The following is a 16,966-nucleotide window of genomic DNA, read 5'->3' on the forward strand; positions in this document are numbered from 1 at the left end:
CTATTGATCACAATTTTTTGCAAAAAATGGAAAAAATTAAAAATTTTTAGATTGAAATGCCAATGGATTGGGAATTTCATTACGAGCTCAACGAGGTATGACATTCCATATTTTGATCATTATTTAAATTTTTATGACCAAAATACTACTTATGTTTCGATGGAAAATCAGGATCTTGATTTTTGGTAAAAATTCGATTTTTTATTATAGATTTTTGGCTCTAACTTGGACAAAAATGGTCCCAAATCAAAAAGGCAAACTGTTTTGAGCAGCTTACAACCCTATAATTAATATCAGTGCACTTTGCGACTGATTTGAGAAAATTAATTTTCGACCCAATTTTCGCCTTTTCGATAAGGGGTACCATCATAATTTTTTGCGAAAAATGGAAAAAATTAAAAATTTCCAGTTTGAAATGCCAATCGATTGGGAATTTTATTACGAGTTTAACGAGGTATGGCATTCCATATTTGGACCATTATTTCCATTGTTATGGCCAAAATACTGTTTTTTTTTAGATGAAAATCAAAATCTTGATTTTTGGTTAAATTGTAGCTATGTAGCTATTTAGTCAACCCAATGCGAACAGCTAAGTAGTTGTAGTTTTTGCAAGCTTAGTTGCGATATTTATTTACTGCTGTATATATGTGTTTATATACGTCAAGTGTTTGTGTGTAAATTAGATTGGTTGTAGTACAAAAGTTATAACAAAATAAATAACAAGAAATCATTTAATACAATATTACGCGAACATACATTATGTATATGATGCAATCTATGCACATTTTGGTTTACGAAGGTTGCTGCTCCTTAATAGCAGATCATAAAAAAAAGAGGAGACGGGTAGGAAAATCGAATCGGAAATGCGAGGAGGAGGAGGGGAATAGGGCAGGGTAGGGGTTCCGATCCCCCCTAGACATTCGTGGGCGCGTCCATGCCGCAGATAACCGACTTCACGACCGAGGCCGCCGAAATGGCTGCGAAATTCTGCCACTTGCGGGTGGAAGTTCCATCCTTGTAGTCGGCAATGCCCTTCACCAGAATGAAGCTCTCCCTGCAGTTGCCGATGATGCTGTCCAGCACACTGGACATCTCCACATCGGTGGCCAGGAGGCCGTACTTGCGGGCGAACTGGGTGCGCAGCTCGTCGCTCCTCACCAGATCGCGACCGGATCCAATGGGTCCCAGGTGGAGGCGCAGCCTATTCACCCCGTCCACCTCGTCGGCGGCAATGGGATGGGCCACCTCGATCACCTCGTTGTTGCCGATGTTCATGAACAGCTTGTCCGTCCGCCCATCCGGCCGATTGAAGTCCGCCTCCGTTTTCTGGGCCAGCGCCTGCTGGGCCTGGTTGAGGTAGTCCTCCCACGGGCGCTTCACCTGCATGTTGGCCTGCAGGCTCTCGGCGATCTGCTGCAGCGAGTCGTTCACCGGGAAGTAGGTCTTCACGTCATCGCCGCTCTTGTACAAGTACACGTAGGGTTTCTCCTTGCTGTGTGTGTGGAAAAAATAGGAGGGTTAATTTCTAGTAATATACCATCCTAAAATAGGGCTTGAAAAATATTGATATTTATTTTTGTGATTAAAACATCGATATTATCGAATCAATGTTGTGAAAATAACGAAAATATCAATAATTTTCCAGATCTATCCTATTTATTATGTGATTTCCCTTAAAAACATCGTTATTATCGAATCGGCTTTGTAAAAATATCGAAAATATCGATTATTTCAAGATCTATCCTATTTATTATTTGATTTCCCTTGAAAACATCGTTATCATCAAATCGATATTGTAAAAATATCGATCGTTTCAAGATATATCCCTGATTTCTTTTGAAAACACCGTTATTATCGAATCAATATTGTGAAAACATCGAAAATATCGATAATTTTTCCAGATCTATCCCATAACCCATCATTACCTATTGCTGATCAGCGCCCGCTGCTTGTCCACATACGAGATGACCACGTCGCCCAGCCGCACATGCTTCTTGTAGTCCGTGTAGTGGGGCACACCACCGGCCACGCCCACAATGAAGACGAAGTCGACCTTCTGGAATGTGCCCAACAGGCGGGTGGTGGTGTTGCCCGTCGCCGTCATCGCCTCCCGATTGCTGCCCACCGACGGCAGCTTGGTGCTCACGATCCTGTGCGCCCCGATATTGCCCAGGGTATAAACGTTCGATTCGCCTGCGGGAATAGAGAAGATATATAGGTTAGTGGGTTTCGGGGTTTACGTGGTTTACGCTCAGGACAATGATATTACACCAGTCACAAAAAGAAGATAGATGAGAATCGGATCAGATATAAAAAGAAATACTTAGAAAATAAAATGGCATAGTGAAAATAAATATCTGCATATTGAATTCATAGATTTCTATTTAATATTTAAATCCAATAATATTTAAAAAATATTTAAATCAAGGTAGAAAATATTAAATTAAAATTGCTATAATTACGTTATTGAAAAAAAAATGGCACTTTAAAATCAATATAAATATTAGAATATTTAAAACTAGTAAAAAATTAAATGGACAAAAACATAGCGAAAAATATTTAAATTTAAAAAAGGAAATCTTTGGACTTACTACCTTTTTTGTGAGTTTATTTTTCAAAAATTAAACAGCTTTCTTAAAGATTCTTTTGTTATAAACACAATATAGTATTTTAAGATTGATTGTTAACCATTCAATATATATAGACCTATATAAATAGATGAACCAAGTGCGTGACGGAGCTAATCAATCCGTCTAATGGTGAGAGTTACACATGTATGTACAATATAAGGTTATGTATCCTAGGACAATCCTTTACCATAACAACAACCAAATAAAGTGAAACACAAAACCGAAACCGAGACGATACAACACAGACACGAAAGTAACAACAATCAAATTATTCTAGGCCAAGTTCATAACTTTCTAACCAAGTTTATGGCTAGTCATTCGAGTACAGGACTCACTCGATAGATGGAAAGATCGAAATACCTATGAACTTGACCTGGATTTCTATGGGTGCGTCGGAATTTAGATGTGGATTCTGGACATTTAGCTTACCGAATCTTCGTTTCTTTTTGGACTTTCTGAGTGAGTTCGTTAGATTGGGATCGGAATCTGTTACATGGTTTTGAATTTTTGGGTTCAGGGGAAGGTGAAATGTTTTTTTGTTTTTGGTTTTTTTATTGCAGGCAAGCAAACCATCGGCAAAATTGTATGCAAATTCATTCGGTAATGGTGGTAATTTCGTGGTGATGTATTTTTTTTATATTTTGGCCACCGGAGTCGAGGAGTTAGGGGAACAGAGAGAGAGAGGGAAAGAGAGAAACAGAGAAAAGATGGTTAGGCAAGAGATCGATTAGTAAGAATTGGGGATAAGGCGACGACGCAGAGTTTCGTTTTGAACCTTAATCGCCAATCGATAATGGCAATCGGTAATCGTGCAATTATGCGATTCCTTATCGAACTAGAGAACCTACCGACTGTGGTGTATCGGACAAATGTCTCCTTGTTCTCGAGCATCGCGTCCACGGCGAGCTTCTCGCAATACTGAGCCGTGATAATGGCGATGGTGGGCTGCTTATTCGAGGCAATCGTGGGCATCTGCTTGACCACCTTGATCTCCTTGTCCTCGTGGTGGATGCGGGTGTACGCGTTGTACTCCATCGACTTGATCAGGCCGCGATCTTGCAGCGACTTGATCACCAGCAGGACATCCTGCTCACTCCAGCCGTAGTCCCTGGGGAAAAAGGAACAGATTTCATTACAAATAAGCAACTAGTATCTTAGGGATAAGAAATACTAAGTGATTTTAGCTTTGATAGGATTATTATTTTTTAAGAAAAAAGGTAAAACGTTAATAATAATAATATTATATGTACATTTTAAACTGTTCTTGTTAACAGAATAATTAATTTAAAAAAAATTGTTAGCTCTTGAATTTATAAACATCATTAACTTCTCATAAATAAATAAAAAATTAATTAATTAAATGAAATTTATTAACCTGGATAGGATTACTATTTTTCAAGAAATATGTAAATAGTTTGTGGAAAAGTTAGGGATTTTTTGAAGGAACTAGAATGTTTAATTTTGTAAATACATTTTTATTTAAGTTTAAAAAATCAAAATTATATCCCCTTTTTCCTAATATTATATGTTTTAAGTAGTTTTTAAAACCTCTTAATTATTTTTAACAGATATATTATAAACTTGGTAAACTACTCACTTGGCCAGATCCTCGGGGGACACGGGATTGGGATATGCCTGCTCGATGAGCTCCAGCACCTTCTCCTGGGTCAGCGGTGGAGATTCGAACTGGGATTCCTCGAGAGAAACTGTGCGAAAAAAAGGCAAGGGAAACACACGATTAAAGCACAGGTTCGGGAGTTCCCTACTTCCAATGGTTGGTTATTCATTTAGCCAGGATTTTGTTTCTGTTAGCGAGCAATGACATCTACTCTGAGCGGTGGGCGGTGGGCGTGGCTGGTTAGGCGGAGGGTGTCTGTTAGTAAAAGATAAACACACACACACACACAGATCGGCTGGCAGGGCGGTCAATTAAGTGCTCAAGCAGCGGATTTTAATTGCAGACAGCAGACAAATTGGACACTTGAGGTGTGTAGACTGTAGACTGCACTTTGAGGACAACTGGATGGGTGGGGTAATGATGGGGGGGGTTTGAGAGCAACGAAGCTGGCGGTTTGAGAAGCACATTTCAATTAAAGGGGAGCAAGGGGAGCGATGGAAAAGTTTTTTAATGTCAAACTTTAAAGTAGTTCTCAAACTAGTGTTTGCTATCTTTTGTGGTTTTTAGTTAAAGTTCTTAACAACTCAAGGTCGAAAGTTGGTTTAAATTTAGAAAAATAAATATAAAATGCTTCTTTATATCAGCATTTACATTTTAACAAAATAAGCCTAACTTTTAAAAACTGAATTTAAAGTTGAAGAGCCACAACACCAGAGCAATTCTAAGTTTACAAGAATGGAAAGGAAGATAAACTGATGATTTAACTTTGGATTATATGCAAAAAAGTATTCTAGAAATTCTATATAAAGCAAACTTTTTAGATTTCGATTTTTATTTTATGAAAAATTATACTATTACATCGTAGCTTGCTTGAAAGTTTCGCAGATGAAAGAAGATGAACTACCTTTTCTAATCCTTAAAGTTTGGGTTTACAGTTTGAGAGCCTTTCGCTAGCATTGAAAGCCACCTAAAAACCTTTACAGTTTTGCAAGCCATTCGCCTGGGCATTTATTTTATTTCGCTTTTTTACATTTCTTTGGGAGTGCACAACACTTTTTTTAAATATGTTTGCATTTTTTAGTGAGTTTTTTTTAGTGCGTGCATTAGTACGAAAGTAAAAACAAAACGAAAAAGGGAACAACGAATAACGAACAACAAAGAAGAGGCGAAGAGGAGGAGGTGCCACGAAGCGGATACAAAACGGAGTTCGTTGAGCGGATTAGATGATTAGTTGTGGGAGCATTGGAGCTCTGGAACTAGGAAATAGAGATGGGAATCCCCTCATTTCCGCCTGGCGCTCAGCTGCTCGGTGTACATGTCCAGCCAAATGGCCTTCATCAGGTTGTCGCCGTCACCTGTCTTCCGCTGCGCCAACAGCGCCTCCTCGAACTTCCGGTTGCAGTCGCCGTAGCAGTAGATGATGTACCCATCCCGGGCTGATCGCCAAAAACACCACACAAATAACCACAGCACAGCCCAGAGGATAGATGGATAGTCATATATACGGTTGTTCAGATGAGAAGTCAATTTTGGATGGTACAGTATATAAAGTTGGCTAAGCTTGGAACTTGATATTATTTCGATAGAGAAATTTTGAAAAATCTAAAAAATATCGACAGTGTGCTAATTTACGATATTTAATATTCGTTGTTATCAAATCGATATTTTGGAAATATCGAAAAAATCGATAGTTGTCAAGCTCTATTCAAAAAGTTTGCAATAAAATATTTGGCTCCGAAATTCCAAAGTAAAATACTTTATTTTTTACTTTAAGAAAGCTTTCTTCTATAGGGATTTCAAATATTTATCATTTTAAAATCAAGTTCCTTTCTTACAATTTCCATATATAAGAATGCTGGAATACTCACGTGGTCGCGATGGCGGAGCAGAGGTCTCCTCCAGGATCCGCAGCTCAATCTCGATGGACTGGATCTCCGAGTATCCGTGCTGCAGCAGCTTCATTATCTTCTTGATGAATCCCACATAGTCTACGGAATAAAATAAAAGTAAAAGTAATTTTAAATCCTAAACTATACCTAATGTTGGTTATTTTCTAAAGGAATTTATATTGCTTATTAACTTTTTTAAGAAGTTGTTAAGGTGATTTGGTACTTATGTTAAACTCGTCTTAAAAAGTATTTACATTTTCCTATAGATTATTTCCGAATTTATGTTTTTTTTTAGATTTTTAAGACAATCCGTTATGGTTGATGTTTACTACTTGCCGTTTTTTTGTAAAAAATTCTATAGTACTTTTAATACAAAAAAAAATTATATTTAGGAAATTATTAAAAGTATCCTTGAATAGTAAATATTTCAAATATATATCGCAGCATAATTCTATAAATTCTAAAAATAAATATTTCAAATATATATTACGTAGCATAATTCTATACTATTTTTTTTTTCCAATTTTAGTTAATCAAGAGACGCACCTCTGGGAAAGTCCTGCGGACTGACCAGTTCCTTGAAGAAGTCCTGGGCGATGTGGGCCTGCTTCTCGTCGTTGGTCAGCCAGTCGCGGAACCAGAACCTCAGCGTCCTCGACTCCTGCGAGTGCTTGCCCGTATTGGCGCTGACCAGGAAGACGCGGAACTCCAAGGACAAGGCGGCCGCCTTGCTGGCGCTCTTTTGTCCCGCCACCGTGTCCTTGTTGATAATGATCCCGGTGTGATCGCCTCCGGCCACATGAACCCGATCGTTGATCTCATCGACGAGCTTCCTTTCGATGAGGATCACCGTGCTGTTGGCCGTCTTTCCGCGGGGCGTCATCACGACCTGTTCTGTGCGCGGTGGCGACTGGCTCCTCTGAACGCCGCTCGAGTTCTGAGCCTCCTGTTCCTGGCCTGCGACAATTTTGTTATAGTTTTTATTGCCATTCGGTAGGACTCCGTTGCCGTTGCCATTTCCACTCCCATTTCCATTCGCTGTCGTTGCCTGCGATTTGTTTGGCTTGGGTGGCGGCGGTGGCGGCGCCATCTGTATGTGACTCCTGCGCTCCGACATGGTGTGCTCCTCCTGCTCCTTCCTGGAACTCCTGCTCCTGCTGCTGCTCCTTCGATCCGATACGATTCCGCTCCGGCAATGTCCTTGAGCCCAAACTTGCTGGTGTGCTGCCGAAAGAAAGCAAAAGTCGACTGTCATTAGTGACTGGTGGACAGTGAAGCGTGCTTATGGCGGATTAAATGAATACTATGTATAGGGTTTACTATCTAATAGCAGCATAACTCATGTTTCTATATAAAATATTCTAGCTCTACGTCAAATAAATATTTTACTAATTATAATAAAGATTTTTTATTTATTATTAAAAATTTCCAATAAATTTTGTTAGGTGAAAACATATTTTTTAAGTAATTAAACACATAAAAGCATCTTTATTTTTTGTATGTATTTTTTTAAAAACATTTTTACGTTTTGTGGGTGAGACTTTTTTTCTAGTTTTCCTATTTATATTTAAGATTTTTGTAGTGGACCCTAATTTCTAGATTATATATAGATTATTTCCGAATTTCGGTTTTATTTTTTAGATTTTTAAGTCAAACCCTTGTTTTTTTACGATTTTTTTATTAGTCTAGATTATCAAAATATTCCTTTGCACTTTCAAAGACTCTTCACTGTGTGCCTCTATTTTTAGCCAGGTATTCGCATTTCCATATTTCCCCTGCCCCATCGGTCATATCAAATGTTACCTGTCCCCCCTTCTCCCCCTTGACTCCTTTCGACGCCTTTCGTCTGATTTCGGGGCTTCTTTCCCTGGCTGGCTGTCTGTCTGTCTGGCAATGGGCCAAACAAATTTAGAATTCATAAATAATTGGTGTCATAAATCCAAGACCCCCCCCCCCTCCCCCTTTTGGCAGCTTACTGCGACCCAGTGACTTGGTTTCGGGCCTACGAAATAATAACAATAAAAGAAACCGAACCAAAACAAAGCAAAAGCAAAGAGACAGAAGAAAATCAATAGGAACTTGGTAACGCCAAGTGCATGACAACCATATAAATGGGGTCCAAAGTGGTGGAAAGTTCAGGGGGGGGGGGGGCGTTCCACCTGCCACCCCCTGCAATTAAAGGCAAAAGTCAACTTCCGGCCAAATGTCACCCAAACAGCCACAAAAAGGTTTTTGAACTCGCCCAGGGAAAAGCGAAAGAGATGGAAAACTGTTAAGAATAAGCAGAGGGGGGGAAGGGGGTGGAAAATGGGGTTCTTGGGGGTTGACCTGCCGCTAAATTTGCATAGGACAAACAAAAAAAAAATAGGAAAAAAAACCCAAGGGAAGGGAGAGGCGAATGAACTGAGCCGGCTGAAAAGGACGAAAGGAAAGCGGAAAATGCAGAGGAAATGAAAATTTACATTTTCCAAATGCCAGTGTTTGGAATTCTAGGTCCCAGAAGAACATTACAGCGAGGAAATTCATTAGATGGCAACTACACATTTGGCTAATGAGGGGAAAACCCTGTTTTAAAATAGTATTTGTATGTTTGGGTTCCAAAACAATGGTATTAGATCATTAAAAGGTATTCCCTTTTTGTTTACTTCACAATAAAAAATGTAAAAAAATGCATATTATAATAATAGGATTTTAGGGATCAGTAATATCTTAAAAACATATAAAATAAAAATACCTTTAATAAAAATCCAATAATATTCAAGTAATCATTGGAATCGAGTTACGCACTTAAATTTTTGTTTATTTCAACGATTATTGTATTTTCCATCCCCTGACAATCTTCAAAAATGTACTTATATGAGACATTATCCGTTCATCCCATTCACTTAATTAGATTAAAGCGCTTCCTCCCACTTCACATTTTTGTTTTTTTCGTTAAAGGGTGCAGCACCACCAGCACTCGAATTTCATGGCCGGAAATTATTTGCCGTCTGCAATTTCAATTAAAACAAAAAAAAATATGAGCAGATAAACTGCACCAAAAATGGTACAGTCCCGCCTTCCCGGTAAATGCATTTCTTCACTTCCGTTGGACAACTCTTTTCGGTTTTTCTGTTTTTTGTTTTTATTTTTATAGTTCGCCGATCTTCTGAAATGGAAATTCCTATCGCAAGTGCCTGGCGATGCGTAACTCCCGAAGGGGCAAAGGGCTTGGCCCCCAGCGAAAAACCCTTTACGCTTCACAGAGCTCCAGTCACGTGTCTTGACACAAAAAATATGCATAGTACAAACAACATACAACATACCACATTGTACATTGCACACAAACAAAATCAAATTTCATATTTGGCTGGACAAAAAAAAACACACATTTTTCACAGAAGGGATCCGCCAGCAATTTCCGTTAGTAGTTTCCTCCACAGCCCACACAAAAAACACTCTTTCCTAGTGGGTTTCAGGCATTTTCAAAAGTAAAGTAAAAAGAGTCACAAAATTATTCATAATTTATTTTTATTTATAATATTTTTTGCTTATCATCCACTAAAATTCCTTCTTTTTAATTGTTGGATTTATTTAATCTTTTGTGCGTAATAGTTAGCATACTAATAGTTTGAAAGGGTATTTTTAGATGGGTAGTTTTGCACTGAGAATTAAGTTTAAGATGTCATTTATAATACTTGTATTATTTTTCCATATCAATAATATCTATCAATAATATCTATCAATCTCCTGTTAATAATAGAAATATACATTTTTGTTAGAAATTTCATGTATATTTATTTTCAATGTACCTTTCAAGTGAGGCGTGGAGCCAAACCAAGTCAAACCAGGCAAACTCCAGCCAGAATGTGGGTTTTCAGAGAGGCCCACACAAGAAAATCTCATATGTAGACACTTATTTACCAGCGATTTCCTGTCCCCTTTTTCTTTTTTTATTCTGCGTGGGATCCACTGTAATTTCCTATCGAAGGATTCGTCACTCATATACAATTTTTTCAGACTAAAAAAACAAAACACGTAACGACATCTACTTATGTATTCGGCTTATCTAGTTCAGTGTGAGAACAGCTAATTACCGCATAATTTAAGTTAATTTCAGTTAATTTTCCCTTTGGCGCAATTAGCCGAAGGGGCGAACGTGACTCAAAGTAAAAAGTAAACTCGGTTATACTTGTTTAGTGACTCACAGCGCAAAAAAGCGTGATTCGATCGAACCTTGTTGATTTAATGGTTAATTGACAATCAACTGCGTTTGTTTGTTTTCTTGACCCGCTGGATAAGAAAAGCTATAGATATCCATCCATCCATCTGTTCTGCCCGATTAAGCAATGAAAATCTTGCCCCATTGAGATCTAAATATACCCGAAAACATATCTGGACATTTTCATAATTTCGTTTCATGTCAAGGTTATTCGGAAATTATTTCTCACCCGGCCTTTATCTTTTTTTTTCAGAATGCCTCAATTGTCTGGGCGGTGAATTGCCTTCGGTTGTTTATAAAACAATTTGGAAAATTGTAGCAATATTTTTAAAGGAGGTTCCGCGAACTCTCTTGTGGCTGAAAAATTTGGTAATTTATTTGGCAAAGAGCAACAAACAAAAAAGAATTTGCATTAAATTTGCTACCCATTCGATTTTTTATCTTTGAATTTTGAAAAAAGTCTGGTTTGAAATATTCTTTAAATATATATATTTATTTTTGTTTTATCTGATAATTATTATAATTACGAATTAAGTTTAATAATGAACTGTGAAAAAATTCTAGCGAATTGAGTTATTTATTTTTTGATCTTATAATTACGAATCCAGTTTTATTATAACATTTGAAAAAAGTCTAGCGAATTGAATTATTTATTCTTGCCCTGAACTTTAACTGGCAATACAATTTGAATAGAAACTCAGAATCAAATCAGAATTTGCATATCTGAATAACGTTTAGTCGGCTTAAATTGTTTTTCCATTTCGGTTAATTGAGTTCGTTTGGTTTTGTTTGCGAACCTCATTGAGGTTGGGATTCTTTCGAGGAGCGATGATGACGTCAGGGCTTTATATAGTATAGTATTTCATTATGGGATGGCTTTTATCGCCCGTGACGCAATATTTGAGGCATTTGAGATTATTTAAATCGGCAAACAAGTTGCGAAGTCGGGTGTCCGACCTTCAAAGCAAACAATCTGAGAACTCGAACTTGGATATCACGAACTATTTTGTAAGTGAGTTTTTATCTTGTTTTTTTTTCGTCAAGCATAACTTGTTTTTTAAATGCGTTATTAGTCACTTGGTTTTTTTCTATGTTTCACTGATTTCTTTCCAAGAGATCATCAAAATTAAACCGTTTCCTGTCGTCGGTTTGTCTGGATTTTCTAATCGTCCCGCGTGATTCACCATTCACTCCCCGAAATGTTGCGCAAATTGGAAAAATATTTATACTCAGATGGCAAGATTTATTTGTCTTTCGTCAGATGGGGGGCTCACAAACACTATTTATTGAGTTTCTTGTGTGGGCGACGAAAAAAAAACAATGTTCTCTCGGTCGAATTTGGTTTGATGCAATATTTGGGGTTCTGTTTCCACATCAGTCGCATTTAATGCGTCATTTTCGCCCTTTCCACTGCCCAATTAATTTCCTCGATTCATTTGGAATTCCATGATTGGATCACTTGATCAATTAGCCGCGGATCAATACTTGATGCAGTGCGTGGGTTCCATTTTTGTATTCCCCCCAGTCCTCCAATGACCCCGCCCCCTGAACTTTCCCATTTTCCTCCCGCTTATTCTTTATTCCCTTTGTGCACGGAATATAAATTTTCTCAATCATACGCATTATATTCGACTAATGGTTACCCTACAAAATATGATCTATGCATAGGGTTTAGAAAAAAGAAAGATTATAATATATTATATTTGTTTATATTTAAAGATCCTATAACTTGACATTAATCCGCAATATATTCGACTAATGGTTACCCTACAAAATAATGTCTATGCATAGGGTTTTGCAAAAATAATGATAATTCTACATTTAAAGTCCCTATATTTTCAGCTTTTCTATTATCAGGTACCCACTAATCAGATTATAACCTTTCACTCGCTAAAAATGGCTTAGAAATAGACAAAAAAGCAATTATGGAGTGCGTGAGTTGGACCCTTTCAATTTTTGAACTCGCAGCTCGAAGTGCAATCATTAATAAGTAAAGACCATGCACTCAAACTGAAACTCATACTGAGGCACGCAAGAAAAGAGAAGAAAAGTCGGCTTTCCTTTGGTTACACAATAGCCGGCAATATTCTGGGAATTAGCGAGGCAAAGTTCAGAGCACCACCCTCTCTGTAAACAGAACACAAAAAACTACCCATGGTGGTTGGTGGTTTGGGTGGTGGTGCTCCATAAATTAGAGCGACTTGGCAATATGGCTAGTCGGACAGTTTTATGGCCACGGAACACACATCGAAAATGCACTTTACAAATGCTGAAAGAAGCCGACCCCCTTTTCCATCCCCCAAACCCCTTTGGTTTTTCTTTTTCTTTCCGATTTTTTTGGGGGCAAAGTTCCTTAGTGTGTCAGTGGTGGTTTTGCTTTGTTGTTACTGTTTAAGGAGCGCCGATTAGAGGCTGATTAGGGCGTCATTAAGTGACCTACATAGCGGTTAATGATTGGAAACGAGGATGCGTTAATCATTGTACGAAAATAGATGTTAGTAATCACAAGCAACGAGGAATAGTCGGTATAAAAGCCTCAAAGGTTCTCCAAAACTGCATAACCGGTTTAGACCCGATACCCAACCGATTCAAAAAAATTGTTCATTTTGAATTGAAAAATATATGGGAGGTTGAACACGAACCATTGACTCATTTAATCAAAACTGCTTAACCGGTTTAGACCCGATACCCAACCGATTTAAAAAAATGCCTAATTTCGAATCGAAAAAGATATGGGAGGTCGAATACAAGCCTTCAACTCACTAACTGAGCTGCCGACAACCAGCTGCAAAAATCCAGGTCACATCCACACTCTGCTCTAATATTACAAAACAACTTTCAGTCATGCCGCCAAACGCATAGGAAAGACGGGTGAAATTCGCGGCTCATCTCGAATTGCAATTTGTTTATCGGCAGAGTGAAAAAAATGAGGTTAAATTCCCGCTCGTCGTCCCGCTGACAACTCCATATCATTTTACACTCACGCCTCATTTGATCCGTGTAAAGAGTAGAGAGGATAGAATCGTAGAACCAAAATCAAAACAAGAAGCAGTGGGAATTATTTTTAAATGCAGAGCCGGACGATTGACCGAAAGACCGGGAGATTCTGGCGGAGGAGGAGAAGGCTTTCCAAGTTGAATGAACCACACACCGGGCAGCGAATATATCGAACAGATAATTATAATGAGAGCAGATGGTCTCGCACCGCAACTGGCAATACTTATGTTTCCCAAAAAACAAGGTGTCTGGCCAAAATGGTAATTAATTTCTTGATAAACTCACGAAATAAAAATAATAAACATTTTTCTCTGCCAGAAATTTTTGTTAAGAAATTCTCAAGATCTGTTTAAACAAATATAACATTTAAAGTACTTATAATTTGCATTTTAATTCTTCAAAAATGTTCAAAAGTGTTTAAAAATGTTTTGAAATGCTAGAAGTTCCATCTTAGGTTTTCTTGTTTTCATGTAAAACTTTTCCCTATTCCCAATATATTTTTCAAAAAATTTGCCAGAATGTGCAACAAAATTGCCTCGATGTAAAAACTGGAAAAAACAAAAAAAGAAACTAAGTAAGCAACAATAAATAATCTGCACAGCCGCCAAACGAGAATGAGATCATTTTTGGACGCCTCTCAGGCTTTTATATTCCAGTTTCTTCATTGCGCTCTCCATTGTATACAATTTGTTAACCAAATGTTTTTAGCCTCGTAAAAATTGTTCAAATTTCCACCGACTGGAACAGCGAACATACAACAAAATAGAGAAAAATACAGAAAAAAAAGGGGGGAAAATGCAGGTCAGACAAATGAAACAGAAACAAAGCAATGGCAAATAAACTGAAACTGAAACTGCGACAAAGAAACGTGGAAGCGGAAATGGATTTAGATAAACCCAGGCTACACAAGTTATAAAGAACGCAAATAACGTTATCAAAGAAAAGCACGAAATGTACAAAATAAGTACCAACACAAAATAGCGAATCCCCAGACTCATAAAGGGTAATCGTTCGGTTAGTTTTGTGGAGGTCAATATCGTTATTCTCACTTAGCCTCGCCGCTCAAATTACTCAAATTGAAATTCAAATGCAGCACGGCAGCGAATTGTTTATTATGATACCCTCGAATCGTAATGGTTATGCACGAATTGTTACTTTAATATCAAGTTCTGCGGAATACCAAATTTTTCTGGGGAATTCAAAGTTGAGATAAAAAAAAGCACTGACAAATCATATCGATTTCCCTTTGAATTAGGTTTAAAGCATTTTGTGTGTAGTATTAGTCATATGATTTAATGATACGATAATTTCAGTTGTTAGCAAATGTTATTTAGCTTTTGAGAGCACATCAAATAAAAGATTGTACTTTTAAAATAATTGAATATTTTCTACAAAGTAAGTAATTTGTTTAAATTTGTTTGGATAATTATTACTGGATTACATAAAATAAAACAATTCTGTTTATTTATCTCATAAACAAACTGACTAATTTATTACTAATTCAATTGTATTTTCAAACAATTGTAAAATAAACTAAATAATTTTAAAAATACTGGATTAGATTAAATTGAAAAATTCTGTTTATTATTCTCTAGAAAAGATGACTAATTTGTGACTAACTTAATTGTAATTAAAAAAAAAAATTTTAATTAATGGGATAAATTCTAAAATACTGGATTACATAAAATCCTAAAAATTCAGTTTATTATTCTCATCGAAAAACTAAGTAATTTTATGTAATTTGTGTCTAATTTAATAGCTTTAATTTATGAAAGCTGCCAAAATGTGTAAGAAACAACCAAAAATGGCCAAGAAATTGAACAAAGCCCGAGTCTTGGCTTATAAATAGCCCTTATTAGGCCGCCGGAAAGGTGAAAGTACAGCAAACATTACCGCCACCCCCACATTTCCCCGCATTTTTCACTCCAGAGACATTCAACTCACCTGTTGCTAGTAGATCGACCAAGAAAATGACGTGTTTTATTTGCCACTTGATTTGCAACCGGTTCTCGTTCTCCTTTTCGGTCACTTCTATTTGCTATTTGCTTAATTTGTTTTATGTTTTCCTTGCTGGTTTGCTCGGTTTATTCCACTACTCTAAAAAAAATATTCATACATATAAAACGTGTGTGTTAACAACTTTTCACAGAATTCTGATTGATGCACAGCGCAAAAAAACTTGTATATACGTGAGGGGGAAAAGAAAAAAAAAGAATGCGAAACACGCGGCGGAATGAATTTTTATCTTATCTTATCAGCGAGTGGGTGGAAAAGGGGGAGTTGGGCAATTTTCCATTATCAACTGATAAGGTAGACATTGATATTTTGCTCTGTTTGTTGTTTGCCCTTGTTGTTGTTGTTGTTGTTGTTGCTGATGTGCTGTTCTTGTTGTTCTGTAAGTTAATAGTAGTCACCAATTGTTTAGCATTTTTGAGGCATTTCTAAATTGCTCAGTTGACGTCAGAGCTAAAAAAAAGGCGTGAGATCTCCTAAATGCACAACCAAAAAAATGTTAGGTCTCGATTTAGGTTTAAAAAAATAAAATTAAATAGGTAACTAATAAAAATTAATATTTAATATTGGTAATAAGGAAAAATAAATAACATTTTATAATTCAATTAGTTTTAAATATTTTTCTTAGGGATCTTTTGGCAATCCCATTTCTCTCAGTGTACCTGAGTCATCTGATCGCTAAAACGGGCTCAGTGACGTCATGACATCAAATGACAATAAAAGGGTTTGCACTTGAATTTGAAATGAAGCCAGCAACAACAAGTAAAACAACAACAACTGGTTCACCTTCAGCTGATCAGCGCACCTATTGCCGTCTCCCTCCCGCACACTCCATTCAAATTTCAAACAATTATTATTATTTTGTTTTTTATTCTACACTTGCAAAAACAAAAAGGTACACACAAAAGATACAAAAAAAAACACGCACGTTCGCGAACAATGTGTATAGGTGTGTGTATTGAATTACGCGCTATTTATATTAATAAATTGCACACTCGCTGTATTTTCACCGTTAGTTCAGTGCGCGCGTCACTTACGAAAAGGGAGGAAAGGCAAGGGGGAAGGGCGAGGGGGGAACGAGAGGGAAGCGCGCGTACACTTACGCCAAAATGCCGGCAAAACACGAAAACACGGGGATAAAAATACCCTTTTCCAAAAATGCGTCCGTTTCGTTCAAAGTTTTTTTTTGAATGGGAAACTGGGGAACTGAGGAACCTTCACCCCTCCGCTGTATGGAGAACTTTTGGAAAAATACCGATAGAAATACCAAAAAGTATGAACGTATGCGCAAATAGCGGAAATGCCAAAAAGCTCACAGCGAGAGCTTTGCACTATTATTTTAAAATAACCGCTTTTTAAAAACTACCTTGTAATTAAATAATTTATAAAACTATAAATAAATAAATGCTTTTTATCCTCACACTTACAACGCTTAAAAATGATGACACGTCGTACGGGGTGAACTGAAAGTGTTGGAAAAATTTATTTGTTGCAAATGTTTGTTTAAAAAAAAACAAGAATACTAAATTGAACGATTTAAATGGAATATGTTTAAAAATAATATATGTTAGGTATTCAATACAATACAATACGAATAATACAATATTATGTTTTTTTA

At 37.0% G+C, this 16,966-nt stretch overlaps 1 protein-coding gene across 4 annotated transcripts; it reads right to left on the reverse strand.

Annotated features, from left to right (window-relative positions):
• Positions 1-597: 597 nt before the first annotated feature.
• On the reverse strand, positions 598-16,596 carry LOC108054417 (uncharacterized). Of its 4 annotated transcripts, XM_017137370.3 has the most exons (10): positions 16,452-16,596; positions 15,280-15,432; positions 6,684-7,361; positions 6,117-6,236; positions 5,604-5,684; positions 4,228-4,336; positions 3,479-3,738; positions 3,060-3,116; positions 1,926-2,193; positions 598-1,492 (listed from the first exon to the last, which is right to left on the reverse strand). In XM_017137370.3, the coding sequence occupies exons 3-10, from the start codon at positions 7,252-7,254 to the stop codon at positions 913-915; spliced, it is 2,046 nt and encodes a 681-aa protein (XP_016992859.2). In that variant the 5' UTR covers positions 7,255-7,361; positions 15,280-15,432; positions 16,452-16,596; the 3' UTR covers positions 598-912. The 4 variants fall into 4 exon arrangements, with proteins under 4 accessions (XP_016992859.2, XP_070074829.1, XP_070074828.1 ...); XM_070218728.1 differs by lacking the exon at positions 5,604-5,684; XM_070218727.1 differs by lacking the exon at positions 3,060-3,116.
• Between the last annotated feature and the right edge of the window lie 370 nt (positions 16,597-16,966).

Source organism: Drosophila takahashii, chromosome X (assembly GCF_030179915.1).
Source record: "Drosophila takahashii strain IR98-3 E-12201 chromosome X, DtakHiC1v2, whole genome shotgun sequence".
NCBI classification, from domain to species: domain Eukaryota; kingdom Metazoa; phylum Arthropoda; class Insecta; order Diptera; family Drosophilidae; genus Drosophila; species Drosophila takahashii.

What these genes read in the sequence shown, in the direction of transcription:
- LOC108054417 (XM_017137370.3), bottom strand. Translation starts at nt 7,254, where the DNA reads ATGTCGGAGCGCAGGAGTCACATACAGATGGCGCCGCCACCGCCGCCA. An exon ending in TCCCCCGAGGATCTGGCCAA is followed by an intron (nt 3,739 to 4,227) that starts GTGAGTAGTTTA and finishes CTTTTTCCCCAG; the next exon opens with GGACTACGGCTGGAGTGAGC. An exon ending in TGTCCGATACACCACAGTCG is followed by an intron (nt 3,117 to 3,478) that starts GTAGGTTCTCTA and finishes ACCATGTAACAG; the next exon opens with ATTCCGATCCCAATCTAACG.